At 44.0% G+C, this 14,111-nt stretch overlaps 1 protein-coding gene across 2 annotated transcripts in view; it reads right to left on the bottom strand.

Moving 5' to 3' along the window:
- Window positions 1-14,111, bottom strand: part of ankrd11 (ankyrin repeat domain 11) — an 85,535-nt gene continuing 71,424 nt past the window's right edge. The window contains exons 5-14 of one of the 2 annotated variants that reach the window (XM_020079890.2): window positions 11,571-11,744; window positions 10,325-10,525; window positions 10,078-10,220; window positions 9,681-9,828; window positions 5,118-9,558; window positions 2,336-5,000; window positions 2,089-2,187; window positions 1,836-1,979; window positions 1,632-1,724; window positions 1-1,513 (exon numbers count right to left, since the gene is read on the bottom strand). In XM_020079890.2, coding sequence (XP_019935449.2) covers window positions 1,328-1,513; window positions 1,632-1,724; window positions 1,836-1,979; window positions 2,089-2,187; window positions 2,336-5,000; window positions 5,118-9,558; window positions 9,681-9,828; window positions 10,078-10,220; window positions 10,325-10,525; window positions 11,571-11,744 — 8,294 coding nt within the window. In that variant the 3' untranslated portion in view covers window positions 1-1,327. Of the gene's footprint in view, window positions 1,514-1,631; window positions 1,725-1,835; window positions 1,980-2,088; window positions 2,188-2,335; window positions 5,004-5,117; window positions 9,559-9,680; window positions 9,829-10,077; window positions 10,221-10,324; window positions 10,526-11,570; window positions 11,745-14,111 lie in introns of both variants that reach the window. The other variant, XM_020079889.2, reaches the window with a different exon arrangement.

Raw genomic sequence — 14,111 nt, forward strand, 5'->3', positions numbered from 1 at the left:
TGAACTGTACATAAAAAGATCATTTTTATTTCTTTTATGTTTTTTCTTTACACTTAACTGAGTGATATTACAGTACATAGGTTATTTACAACTGTGCAGTAATGTGTGGCAAAATAAATTATCTAGAAGGCAGCAAGAATACATTGGTTAACGAATATAAAAACTGTACATAATTTACGGAATACAACTTTTTTTCAGTTTTCTTTTGTTTTTTTTCCATTAAACTAATATTGGCTCTGTAGTGTTTCAAGTCACTTCCTCAGAAACAATGAAATGCCCAAGTAAAGAAATAGACAAAAACAATATTTCTCTCCTGCTAAACCACTATTTCTCAATAGTCTCTTTGAGTCTCAACATTCGTTATGTTTGTGTCTTCTGGTTGTCATGTGGTGTTTCTGCAGTCCACGGCGGTCTGATGTGTTTGTGTCGGAGCAAACAAGGTGGCCGAGGAACACTCCGGTCTGTCCTCAGCGATCCATGCCTGTCCTCTTCTGTTAAGCCAGGCTGAGCGGCTGAAGGGTCAGTCTCTTCCCCTCAGACACTGGGCCCTGACGTGTACACATATCGCTAACCCTCTGCTATATTCTGACCTGCTGCAGGCTCTGTTGCGCTGCCGTTCAGCCAGGGCTGGTGCAGTGACCCGAAACGGCGTCCTCTGGGTGTACTATATTATAAACCCAAACCATCAGCGTATGGTTCTGGCTCCCAGGTCCGTCTGTCCCAGCTGTCTTGGGGTAGATACACATTGAAGATCCACATAATGCACCCCAACCCTGTTGATAGACCAGCGCTGACTCGGTCTGGTTCTCCTTGCCCACCAGGAGCCCTGGATCAACAGGGGAGGCTTCACCTTAGTCCTCCTTCACGACAGGCACCACACTGCTAAGATAACTCTTTGCAGATACCTCCCACCTGGTGGTGGTGGTGGGTCTACTGAAGCAGGGACTAAAAATAAATGCAGAAAAAATATCTCTGTCCCCGGTCTCACCATAACTGAGCACTGAGGAGCTGTGTCCTGATGTCAGGGCCTTAAGCAAAAACTGTTTCTGCTTCTCGCACTCTGACCAAATGAAAGCGTAAAAACGTTTGAGGATGAAAGTGCAAGTTGTGTATTTTCTTTTTCCCCAGTAAAAACATGTTTCCTTCTTCGTGGAAGGGAATCAAGAGCAAGTTTTTCCTCTTTACTTTTTCTATAGAATATAATTTTTTCTTGTCTAAAGTCCTCTGTCAAACTTGCTAGCCCTTTCCATTCGTTCTGTTCAACGAAGTCTCTTTGAGAAGGAGTGATTCAGACAAAGTTTGAGCTCTATCTGTGAGCACAGGTGTGTCATGCAGGCAGCAGGACAAAGTCGTCATTGACATCGACCATTGGCACGTAGAAGGACGGCACTTCGTTGACACAGAGGGACTTGTGTCCTGCTGGGTCCAACTCTTGAACCTTCAACTGCCACTCCATCCTTTGCACTGCATTGAGTGCTGCTGCCTCATGCTGTTGCCGCATCAACAAACACGTCTGGGGGAGGAGAAGCAAAGAATAAACATGCTTGGTACATACACAGGATGTTCCAGCAATGTCTGTAACTGAAGACATCACAGCACATATTAAATCACTGCAGAGTGTAGATATTTACCTTCATGCGGTCGTATTTATCATCTACATCCTGAATCCAGGAAATGAACTGGCGAGCGTTGAAGCGATCTCTCACAGATTTGTTTTCATCACCCTGAGAACACAGACCGAGTTATAACATAGACTAAGTAATGAATGAAATAAAAACATTGCCACCCCTGATAAAATGATATGTGATGAATCATGTGTTGCAACCGATTTGTACCTGGCTCTCTGATGGCATGTTGTACACTTCAGAGTCCAACAGCATGGTGCAGGCGCTGAATGGCACAGCCTGATTGGCTATTGTCCTGGCTGCTCTGCAATGGACCCTTAAAACCTCCTGCTCACATGACACAATCAGCTTCTCCTGTGAACAGTAAAACAACAAAGAAAATTTATATAAACCGACCAACAGCAAATTAAGGTGAGAGAATAATCCCAGATAATAAAATGTACCATGACAGTATATTTCTTACCCGTTCTATGCTGTGCTGCAACCTGAGCTTCCCTCTTACTGCCTCTTGTTGTCTGAAGAGCTCCTTCAGAGGTTCTGACAGTGATGGAGGTGGTGCAATCTGATGAACAAATACAAATAAATAAATAAATAAATAAATGTCTTTACAGGATACAGAAATTTGGAATTTTACCAAAATCAGACATTTATTCCAAACCCCTCACTACTTTGATTTTAATCTGGGAAAAAGTTAAGAAAGCATAATTTACCACAGGGATGTGAAGCTTGCTGAGCGGCTTGCCATCCAGCAGGTAGGAGCCGGTGTAGGTCACATATTCAGCATAACACTGTGGGGCCTGTGGGGTGATGTAACACAGAATCTTCCTCTTTTCCTCAATCTTCTTCCTGATCTGCAGGTACTCAAAGTACGGGTTGGAACGATCGCTGTGGTAGGGCTCGATATCGTCAAGTTTGATGGCATTTACTACAACAGCCAGAGTCTGCTGAATCATTTCCCTGGTCTGCTGCATGGCCGTGTTTACCAGCTGGACCTGGACCTGCTGCCCAGCAGAACGTGGAAATTTCCTCTTCCGCGGGTGCTGGGTCTGAGACTCCTCTTCGTCCACCTGGAGAGGGCGTCCTTTTGTCGTCTTACTGAGAACCACTGAGGCAGGAGTTGTCACAGAAGTAGGTATAGAAACTGCAGGGGTTGAATTAGGTGCAGTAGGGGAGACATGAAGCACAGATTCCTTGTCTTTCTTCAGAACTGAGATGGAGGAGCCTGAGGTGGGTGTTGGGGTTCGAGTGGGGATCACATTAATGCTCGCTGTTGGACTGGTTGTTACAGGGGCGGCAGTAGCAGATGAGGTTATTATGCTGGAGGTAGAAGGGACAGCAGCAGCAGAGGGATTGTTCTTGGCGCGATTGCGGGTAATCCTTTGTGGGATTTCATCAACTTTCTTGGGGATGTCTATAATTGTGGACACAGTGGTCACAGTTACAGGTGTTAGCTTGGATGTGGTCTCCTGAGTGTCTGGTAGTTCCAGTGTGCTGGAGAGGCTGACTGCCACTGGCAGCTGAGGAAGAGGACTGCATGTCACAGATTCTGTTACAGGCTCAGACATCTCCTCTAGTCTCACCTCTGACTTGACAGCAGACACTGAATCCAGGGGTAACTGCAGCGACTCAGTGAGGGAGTGGATCTGTAGGTGATGTTGCTGACTGGCATCTGGATTTGCAGATGAATACAACAGATTAGTCTCCTGCTCATCAGGTTCTGCATAAGGTCCTGTTCTTTCCTGTTGTTGAATGAGAGACAAAGAGTTGTTGACTGGCACACTTTGAGGCTCAAGGTCTAAGTCCTGCTGGAAGTTGGCATGTGGTGATGGAACGACCAAATCTTGACCGGTAGGTTCTCCCAAACTAAGGTCTCCAGCAGGGCATGTGGTCTTAGCCGGGCTTGGAAGGTCCACCTCTATTATGTCTGGGTCATCTCTCTCTGTGATACTGTGTTGGATGTGGATGGGCACAGTTTTGTTGAGGTCAGTTGGTTCAGGGTCTCGAGGTTCAGCTTCTTCTGACTTGTCAGGTAGTGGTAGCTCAGGCAAGGAGAATGGTCCTAGGTCATCTAGCTCATCTGTCTCAGCTGAGAATGGGTCTGCCCAGGGCACCACAGGCTCCGGGCCCACTGTTGGACCCATGATGTCTTCACTTGTAGCACTGAAAGTGTGAGTACTCTGTCTGCTGTCTGGTTCATCACATGTTGACTCTTCATCCATCTGGTGATTATCCTCCATACTTGGTTTGTTGCAGTCTTGGAAGAAAGACTCCAGCCTGTTGGAGGAGGATGAAGTGTTTAGATAGTTGGGTTCCACATCGATTACTGAGTCACGTCTCTCTGGGGAGGGGATGTCAGCCACAGCCTCTTTCTGCTCATCAAAGTCCTCTGGTTCTTCTTTGTGCCACCTGTTCCAGTTGGCATAGGGGGGAGTGACAGAGGGGTGTCCAGACAAGTGGAGTATATCATTTTCTGAATGAGAGTAAGGACTGGTTATTTTGGAGACAGCAGCCTCTATTTCCCCGTATGTCCTGTGGGGAGATTTGAGGTCCATGTCGGGGTTCCAGCCCATGCTGTGATCAAAACAGTTCTCTCCCTGGTTAGGGGCAGAGTGTGTAGGGGAAAGCTTGTGGACTTCTGGATCCTGTCGGTCTGGAGACTCTGCAGGCCAGCTCTTCCTCAAAGGGTCCTCAACCTGTGGGGAGAAGGAACATGGCTCCCTTGTTTGCTCAGGCTCCACCACTGAACAGTGGTCTGCATCAGCTCTCTCGTCCATATCGCCTTCCTCCTCATCTTCCTCCTCCTCATCTTCCTCCTCTTCCTGCTCCTGTTCTTCTGTGACAGAAGGAAGATCGGAGAGGACAAGGTTAGGTTCACTGTGGTGAGGCTCAGAGATGTCATCGATGTCCAGGGGTGGCAAAGCAGCAGGAGCTGGTGTTGGTGGTGCAGCGATGTCGAAGCAGGGCTCCTGGGGGTCTGGCCTGTGAACTGGTGTAGAGGGTTTCGGCAAGAAGCTGTATACACTTTCATGAAGGTGTTCACTACCCTCAGAACCAGTCAGAGCTGGTGCTGCCACATCTGGCGTAGGATGTGCTGGCTCCCGCCGAGGGGACAACAGTCCCATTGGGGAGAAATAAGGAGAAGACAGACACTCAAGCCTATCTGCTGATTTGTCCTCTGGAGTTTGGGCAGAGGGTGGATCAAAGTCGGCCTCTGGATCAGTCTCCTGTCGAAGGAACTTGTCAGCCTCGGCCTTGAACTCATCTTCCAGAGGCCTGCGGACATCTGAGGATGCAGAGCGGCTTACAAGTGAAAGCTGAAGGTTCTTCGCAGGGGTAGGGCAGGTGCCTTCCTGGAAACTCTGGGAGTTAGAATACCTGCTGGGTGGACAAGAGAAAAGAGAGGTTATTAGGAAAATATGCCACATTCAGGAAAACAAAACATTGTAATGATCACAACAGTAACCCCGCCTTATTGTCTGTGTGTGTAAATACCTTTCAAAGAAGGATGGAGAGCAGGCATTCATTGACATGGTCATAGCTGTTGAGTTCTGACAATCCAACCCATCCAACATGATGTCAGGGTAATCCTCTGCACTGCATGATGGGGTACGTGGAGTCTGCATCACTTCCTCAAAACTGGGGCACGAGATGACAGATGTCGGTGTGGGGACACCAGTCGGCCTGTTTTGATCCGGCCTGGGAGACGCAGGGAGGTGCTCCTTCATTTGGGGTCCACCCAGCCAGTCCTTTGAGTTTTGACTGTCCGAAGGCTGGAACTTCCTGCCCGGAGACATCATTTGTGCTGGGATACCTACATCCTTCAGCTTCTTTTCTTTAAGACCAGATTCCAGGCTGTTGGATTTCTTCGATGAAAGTTCACTGCGGTTCTTTCTTACTTCCTCTGTGGACTTGGTTTTGTCCTTCAGTTTAGGGTCCCCTGACTTGGGTCTCAGCTTTTCCATTTGCTTCATCCTCTCTTTGTGTCTCTTGTGGCGCTCTTCAATCTCCTGGTCTTTTAGACTCAACATCTGACCAAAACTCGTCATTTGATAATCACCGTCCACCAACAGTTTTTCACGTGGACGATTATCTTTCCTCACTGTGTCTTTGGACTGAGTGATCTTTTCATTTTCATCCTTAGCCTTAGATTTGCTGTGGTCCATCCTGTTGTCTTTGTCCAGTACATCCCGATTTCTGTCTTTTTTCATATCAAATTTAGGACTGTCTTCTTTTGACCTGTCTTTGAGAACGGTGACCTGTGGGCTGTCTTTCAGGCCTGACTTTACATCTTCTTTGGAGTGTTTGAATGACCCAAAGCCATCGATGTACTTATTTTTCTCCTCCTTAACTTTTTCCTTATGTTTCTCCTTTTTCTTTTTGTCCTTCATTCTGTCACTGATGACACCCGATGCTTTGTCTTTTTTGGACATCTCTTTTTCAAACTCCAATGTTTTCTCAAAGTCATCGTCTCCATCTCCTTTACCTCCGTAAGGGAAAGTATAAGGGTCTGCTTCTAGGGGCATGGGCTCTTTCTCAAAAGGTAGGCTCTCTCTGCGGCTGTAGGACTCTCTGACCTCCTCTGTCTTGTCACGTTTGTCACCTTTTTCTTTCTTGACCTTTTCTTTCTCTTTGTCGTGGCTTTTCTTGGATGAGGATGAAGAGGAATGTCGATTTCTTTCTTTCTCTCTGAACTTGTCCTGGGGTGTAGATATGGACAGGGAGTCTCGCCTGTCCTCAGACATGTCAGTCAGACTGATGGAGTCATAATAACTAGTGAGGACTGGCTCGTGACCTCTGTCAGTGAAACTATCTGAGGAGATTTCACTATTCTTATCATTGGAGTCGTCCTTATAGTCATTCATCGCTTCCTCCTCCAATTTTTCCAAAAGGGACTTTTCATTCTCACCACTGGCTTTTGATGGCTTCCTTTCCTTTGAGTGGTCCAGCTTGTCTTTATATTTGCTCTTTGTCTTTTCCTCACTCGTGTCCCTTTTGTCCAGGAGCTTCTGCTTATTTTTCTTCTCTTGGTTTGAGTCTACTGACATTCGGTCTTTTCTCTCCTTGTGTTTTGCATCCACACAGTCCTTCTTGTCCTTGTTGTGTTTCTCAAGGGAGCCTTTCCTCTCTTTACCTGTGTCAAATGTAGCTTTTTCTTTCTTCTTTTCTTTGTGGTCTTTGTCTTTTGCCTTTTCAGTGTTATGTTTAGCTTCCACAGAAGATTTTCTAATTTTTTCTAAAGGAAAATGATCCAGCTCGTCCTGATCAGGGGTTGAGTCTTTCCTGATGGAGTCAGACACAAGCACACCACCATTGTAGCTGTCCTCCTCATCGTCACTCTCATCAGTGAATACGTCGGCAATCTTGTACCACGTTTTCTCTCGGATTTTCTCTGGTTTTCTTTCCTCTTTCTTTATCTCCAAGAAATCTTTCTCCCTTTCAGTGTGTTTGTCTTGAGAGGCCTTTTCTTTCTTCTCCTTGATCTGTTCTGAAGACATCTTTCGATCTTTTTCTTTGCCATGAGACTCTTTGTGTTTGTCTTTGGCTCCCTCCTTCTTGTCTTTGGTGCCCCGGTCTGTATCCTTTTCCTTTGCAGGTTTTTCTGTCGAGCTTTTCTCACTTTTCTCCTGATCAGTGCCTCTGTCCTTTGTTTTGTCTTTGTGCTTGTCTGCTTTTGTCTTTTCTCTCTTCTCTGTTGCATCACCCTTCTTTTCTTTCTCCTTTCCAGAATAGTTTCTTTCTCTGATATCACATGATTTTGCAGCATCACTGTCTTTAAAGAAAGTATCATTGCCATAATCGTCTCTTATAGATTCCTGTTTGATTTTCATGTCCTTTCTTTCCTTTATGGACTCATATGAATCTTTACGGTCTCGAGTGTTGTCTAAAGAATCCTTGTCTTTTTTGTCTTTGACCATTTCTGTGGACTCCTTACGCTTCTTTTCTCTTTCAACTGAGTGACTCAAGTTTAATTTTTGTTTTTCAGACCAGTCTTTTTTCTTTTCGTTAGTCTTTTCTGATGAGTCTTTCTTTCTAGATGTGGCTTCTTTCTCTGACCTTTTCTCACTGTGATCCGATTTCTTGTCCTTGACTTTGTTTTCTTTCCTCCTCGTCTCTTCCTTAACAGTCTCAACAATGAGTTTTACAGCGTTGTTCGCTTTGTATTCCTTGTACTCTTTAATGGGAGCATCCCAACTGTCATCTTCATAGAGGGAGGAGTCAGAGGACATCTCGGAGCCCCATCTGTCATGATGGTCATCGGAGGCACTGAGCTTTGTGTCCTCAAGGTTGAGGAATCGGTTGTTGACGTCATAGTCTTCATACTCAGACTCTTCCTTCTGTGCTTTGTCTTTTTTACATTTCTCTTTTTCCTCCTTGGTGTTTTTCTCCTTGTCCACCTTTAGATGCTTTTCCTCTTTCTGCTCACTTTTCCGGTCTGCCTTTGAGGAGGACTTCTCCTTGGACTTTTTCTTCTTCTCCTCTTTGTGAGCTTTTTGTTTATCCTCCTTGGGCTTCTCCTTCTCTTTGATGTTTCTCTCCTTGTCAGATTTTACAGGCTTCTCCCTCTCCTCCTTACTTGTCTTGTCCTTGGTGGAGTCCTTAGTTTTCTTATTTTTCTCTTCCTTTGTCGTTCTGTGCAGGTCTTTCCCAGACGACCAATCCTTGTCCTCAGACTTACCTTTCAAAAGCCTGTCCTCCTTTTTCGAATGATCTTTTTCGTGTTTGGTTAACTTGACTTTGCTCTCAGCTGGTGACTCTGACTCAACAATTAGGGACTTCTGCCTTGAATCATCAAAATCGAAAGAATAGCTCTTGACAAATTTCTCATTCATGTCTTGATTAAGCACTAGACTAGGAGCTTTGTCCTTTTCCTTATTTTTGTGCTTGTGCTTCACTTTATGCTTTTTCAGCACTTTGCCATCTACGTCAGTTTTCGAGACCGCACTTTCTGCATTGGAGGTTTTGTAGAGCTCAGAATTTTTCTTGTCCACTGCGTTACTGTGCACATTGTTATTCTTCTTTTTGCTTTCCTGTGCTTTCCTCTTGACTTGTTTTATTGACTCTACACTGGAATCAGCGGAGGAGTAGTCAGACTCACTGGACAGTCTTGTTCTGACTGAATCAGAGAGAGAACTGACGTCTGACCATGTGGGAGAGGACACGGTCTTCCATCCATCTGTCCTCCACTGCTTTGGATGCTGTTCTGCTAATGACGGTGCTTGTTTCTGTGAGTTCAAGTTACCATGGGAAGAGGAGGAGGAGGATGCGTTAAAGCCAGGGGATTCTTTCAGGCTCACTGCAGAGGAGTCCTTTATACTATTTGAGCCCTTGTCATCCTCACTCTCCATGTCTCCACAGTCAGAATCTGATGTACAGAATTTGTCATTGACTTTGCCAAACCTGACTTCTTTACTGACATTATTTTTACTCTCCTTCTTCCGCTTCTTTTTGACTTTATTCTTGTCTTTCTGTTGTTTAGAGCTCATGCAGCCAGAGTCTCTAGCCTTGGTATTTGTTTGCTGGGCTTGTTGCCGCGGCGTAGGCGCTGGCGTGAAACACAACGTCCTGTCGTCCTCATCTGAACTGTTACTGTCAGAGATGATCCGCCTGACAGTTTTCTTTGGTGTGAGCGAGTTGCTTTTGGAATAGGTTTTGACCTCCATCTTGGGTATGGAGATGAAGCTGTTGGGCTTGGTAATAGGATCCTTACGAAAGTCTTTTTTCAAGAGGTGTTTATCGTCCACTGGAGGTACACGTTCCTCCTCATCATCCTCATCGAATTCATATTCATCTTTGACTGGTGTGACTGCAGATTTAGGAGGGTCCATAGTTTTCCCTTTCAACTTGAGGCCCTTCTCAAACTCTGAGTCTGTGTTATTGCCATCCACAGAGCTGGACGGGGCAAATGAGGGGGCATCTTCCTCCTCTGATGATTCTGTGGAAAGTAAAGAGAGGCACAATCAAAACACAATTTAACAGCTCATCTACATGAATAACTTGTGAATCACTTGTAACAGTCATGTAAATAGGTGACACAAAACTTTTGTTATTCGTTACCTGATGAACTTTCTTCACTTGAAGTGTAAGTGCCTTTCCCCAGCAATAGATTCAGCATAGTTGGAGAGTTGGCAACCTTCAGTGGTGTTTCACCTCGCCTGTTGCTTTGACGTGGGTCCCCTCCATACCGTAAGAGAAGCTTAACAACCTGAAATAAATAAAATGAAATATTAAAATAATATATTCTTTAATTTAAGAATATTTATATTACATATAGTGTCTCAGGACATTAAAGTTAATGCAACAATAACCTTAGTTACTATTTGACTGTATTAATACACTTCATAATGAGAGTCTTTGGAAATTTTAAAATGTTCTTTAAAGCTTTACTAGTGCGATAATAGTATTGACAGAATTCAGACATGATCCGATTTGACTGAGTGTTTATTTTTGCTACCTTGAAATGCCCATTGTTGGATGCATCGTGTAAAGGGGTATCATCATCCAGACCCTTGGTGTTGACCTCTGCTCCGGCTGCCAGCAGCTGCTTGGCCACATCATAGTACCCCCTATTGCACGCTTCATGCAATGCAGTCCAGCCTAAACAATGAAGAATTTCAGTAAGAGGGCTGTATGCAGTATATGAAGTAACATATATTGCTTCACGCAAAAAGTAAAGGACAGTCTCTACAAGAGCTTCTCACCTGCAAAGTCTTTTACATTCACATCAGCTCCCTCGCTAATGAGCTCCTTGATGCGGCGTACCTCTCCACGGATTGCTGCTCTGTGCAGCCGCGTCTCTCCTCTCTCATTACGTTTATTCACTTTGTCTTTGGTTTTAGATGCAGAGTTTGGAGTTCCCTTCTGACCCATACTGGACTGCGACTGATGCTTTGGTGTTGTGTCTGTTGAACGGAGATTGAAATAGTACTTTAACACTAAAAGAGTTTTGTAGGTCACATATATTAAGACAACGATTTTATTGATACTATTATGATTTCTATGAATATCAATATATCGGAACTGCTTTCAGCCAGAGGGGGGCAGTCTTTCCCTACCAGTCAGCAGCAGAGTGGCTGGACCTACTTCACTCATTTCATCACATTTACAAGATTAAACCCAAGACTTAATCACATTTACATTATTGAGTTTATATCACTATTGTCCCAAATAATATTTGAGACAGACCCACTTAATCATTGTCCATGCCGACAGGCATGCAACAGAGGAATTAACATATAAATAAAAGTGGCGACGCATTGGTCCTCACCAACTCAATCTCATCTCAAATGTCAACACTGAGAGAAAAAGTATAACAATAATACTTTTAAGAGTCCAATACATTCATCGACAAATTACTTACTCAACAAAAAAATAAATGTACCATTTGAGAGGATAAGTAGGTTGTAAATGTAATTAACTGAGGCAGATCTACCATCTATCAGCAGATATGATTTATAACAAAAACTAAATCCTCGCAGGAGCTTTGTGTCTGGATGTCTGGCTGTGATTTGGCTCAGATTGTGAAATTGCGCCATTAGTTCCAGTCTAACGCAATACCAACCAGGGTAGTTTAGTTTCATTTCCTTGATGGCCCCATGCTGTATTCTAGAAAAGAGTTTCACTGCTGTTGATGAACCAATATGTGACTATTACAGCTGCTACAAAAACAACCACTTTCACTGACAGCATGGCTCTACATTGTAGCTGTAATGAGAATTAATGTGGATTAGTTTGTGTAACTAGATTCAAGATGCAGAGTAAAAAAACCAAAACAAAAACAATCAGCCCCATCCACATCTCTTTTCAAGACCATTCATCTACAGCACACGCACGCACAGATAGCTGTACAAGAGCTCACACACACATACACACTCAACATAAAGCTCCCTCCCTGTCCTCTTCTGCCACCCGTCCACAGAGGACGTGGCCTCCATGATAAGCACGCACCTGGGCTGTTGACGGACTCCTCAGCTGTCATTTGCATGAGCAAGGCCACCTGCTGCCGCTCAGAAAGGGGGTACCCGGCCCGGATCCCTGGCATCCCCATCCCAAACGGCAAGCCCGCCTTCCGTGTGTTGGTAGGCTCCTTTTTAATTCGCTTCCGCTCTGGACCTGGTTTCTCTGTAACGATAAAAGAAAAGAAAGGAGCAAAGTTAAGTTTATTGAGTTGTATAAACACTACATGTTCAATCACAAATGTAATTTACTGAAACTTATGACAGGGGAGAGTAATGGTTGTGTTATGGTGTTATGAGTGTTATACCCACAAAAAACATGAATTGGGTAAATTGTCCGTAGGTGTGAATGTGAGTGTGCATGGTTGTTTGTCTCTGTACATCAGCCCTGTGACAGACTGCCGACCTGTCCAGGGTTTACTCCACCTCTCGCCAAATGCCGGCTGGGATTGGCTTTAGCACATTGTGACCCACAAAAGGAAAAGAGGTAGAGCTAGTAGATGGATGATCATCTCTTGTTGTGACTACAAACAATAATAACACTAGTCATGTAAACTAAACTGCATTCATTTCATATGAGAGTTATACAGTATATATCTGACAAACTTTCAAAAGCACATTAAATATATCACTACAGTCAGACTATTTATAAAATGTTTATTTGGTGTCTTTAAATTACTTGTTATGTCAGACCTAAGTAAAAAAAGTTTAAGTATTGAATTTACATCTAGTCTTTCCAATGCAACTCACACTTCATATTTCCACAGCCCAAGAAAAAACATACTCGCTCACATACTACTTACTACACATATGTAGTCCAGTATGTGAGATGTTGGGTGGTAGGAGGGGGCAAATTTTTGTTATTACCCAGCTGCCCCTGAGGAAGGGAGGGGCCAACAGGCGGTGTGTTTATGTCTGCCTGTCTCCAAGCCAATCAGCCCAAATCGAGAGGAAAGGAAAGAGGGTGTGACTTGGCAGACCCACAGTTATTATGAAATATCTGGTGTACATTTCAATTCAACATGGCCTTGCCAAGGTCACCACATGCCTGCCTGCATGCCAGGCTTACTGGAGACACGGTGCTACTGGACAAAAGCAGCTGCTCCACAAAGACACACCCAGCAATTATTTTCAGTGGCAACATACCATTTGATGACCCTTATGGAGGGTAAAGCTACACAGGACTGCAACACTTCATCAGTGAGGGGAAACAACTCCCACAGCTCACTACAAAAAAACACTGTCAACGATACAGACTCCTAAAGCAGCGAAATAACCAGCAAATTCACATGTGCACGTAAAGAGAAGACAGCAGAACAATGGAACGGTCTGAGCATTATTTGTGTGGCACATTTTTTCATTCCAAGTATGGTCTCATTGCTCAAGGCCACAAAAACACAAGTAAATAAGGCCAGAAGGAAGCATGGCGGTTCATGCTTCCGGTGGCTTAAAGATTTCCAGGAAAATATTTTTCCAGTCACAAGTACAGAGCTGATGAACTTTCACTAACATCTGTGAGCACTTACAGCTAATGTGCTCCCACCCCTCTTTGATACACTCTCACGTTCTCCAAAGCATTTGCCATTTAGACACATTCCTCCTGCTAAGACTTTAACAGCAGGAACCACAGAAGCAGTCCAAACATGTTTTTTGGGCAGCAGAAGAGAAAAAAGTGCTATGCTTGCCTTTCCATACTATGTTTACAAGATGGGGAACCAGGAAGGCAGCTATTACACACACAGAGGACTGCGACGAAAAAAAACCAACAAGGCCAAAGTTACTAATACAAGAGTCATTGTCACATGGATCAGACTCCAGTTGGCACAAAATGCAGAAAGACCAGTTTGTTTTAGAGATGTTCTGGAACCAATACCAGCATCAGAAATGCATCTGATACTGCAGAAAACCCCATGTTCTGCATTAACGACTATGCAAATCTATATAACCAACCGATACCACATCTTTAAAGTATATTAGTTTCACCAACATCAAACTGCAATTCTCTATTCTCAGTAATCACTTATTGTTTGCTGCTTTAACACAGCAGTAGTGCTATACTGCCACTGGCAAGTACTGCTTTAGAGCAATGAAGTGATTTCCAGTAGTTTAGAATTAGCCATAGCTAGCTAAAATATAAAGTATAGGGTTAGATATGATTTTGCTGTCATGAAGTATGTGATCCTGAAAATTAAAAGAAAGATGATTTAGATCAAATTTGGAGAAATTAAACACAACACTGTCTATTATTCATCATCACGTGAACCAAAAATATCACATCACATGTGGATTACTGAATTACACAAACGAACAATTGCACAAGGTTGTGTCTCCCATAGTGTGGCAGTTGGTTGTCCATTTAGGGAACACTGTTGGGGCCTTTGTGTGTCTCAGTAAAATGATATTGCTCAGCTAACAGACAGGGTTGAAACCTTACTCTCCTCACTGCATGAAACTTGACTAACAAGATAAGCAAAAAGGAGAATATGAAAAGGAACGCAAGCTAGCTAGGGAGAGTCAGCCCATGAATAGACTG

Source organism: Paralichthys olivaceus, chromosome 1 (genome assembly GCF_024713975.1).
Source record: "Paralichthys olivaceus isolate ysfri-2021 chromosome 1, ASM2471397v2, whole genome shotgun sequence".
In the NCBI taxonomy this organism is placed as follows: domain Eukaryota; kingdom Metazoa; phylum Chordata; class Actinopteri; order Pleuronectiformes; family Paralichthyidae; genus Paralichthys; species Paralichthys olivaceus.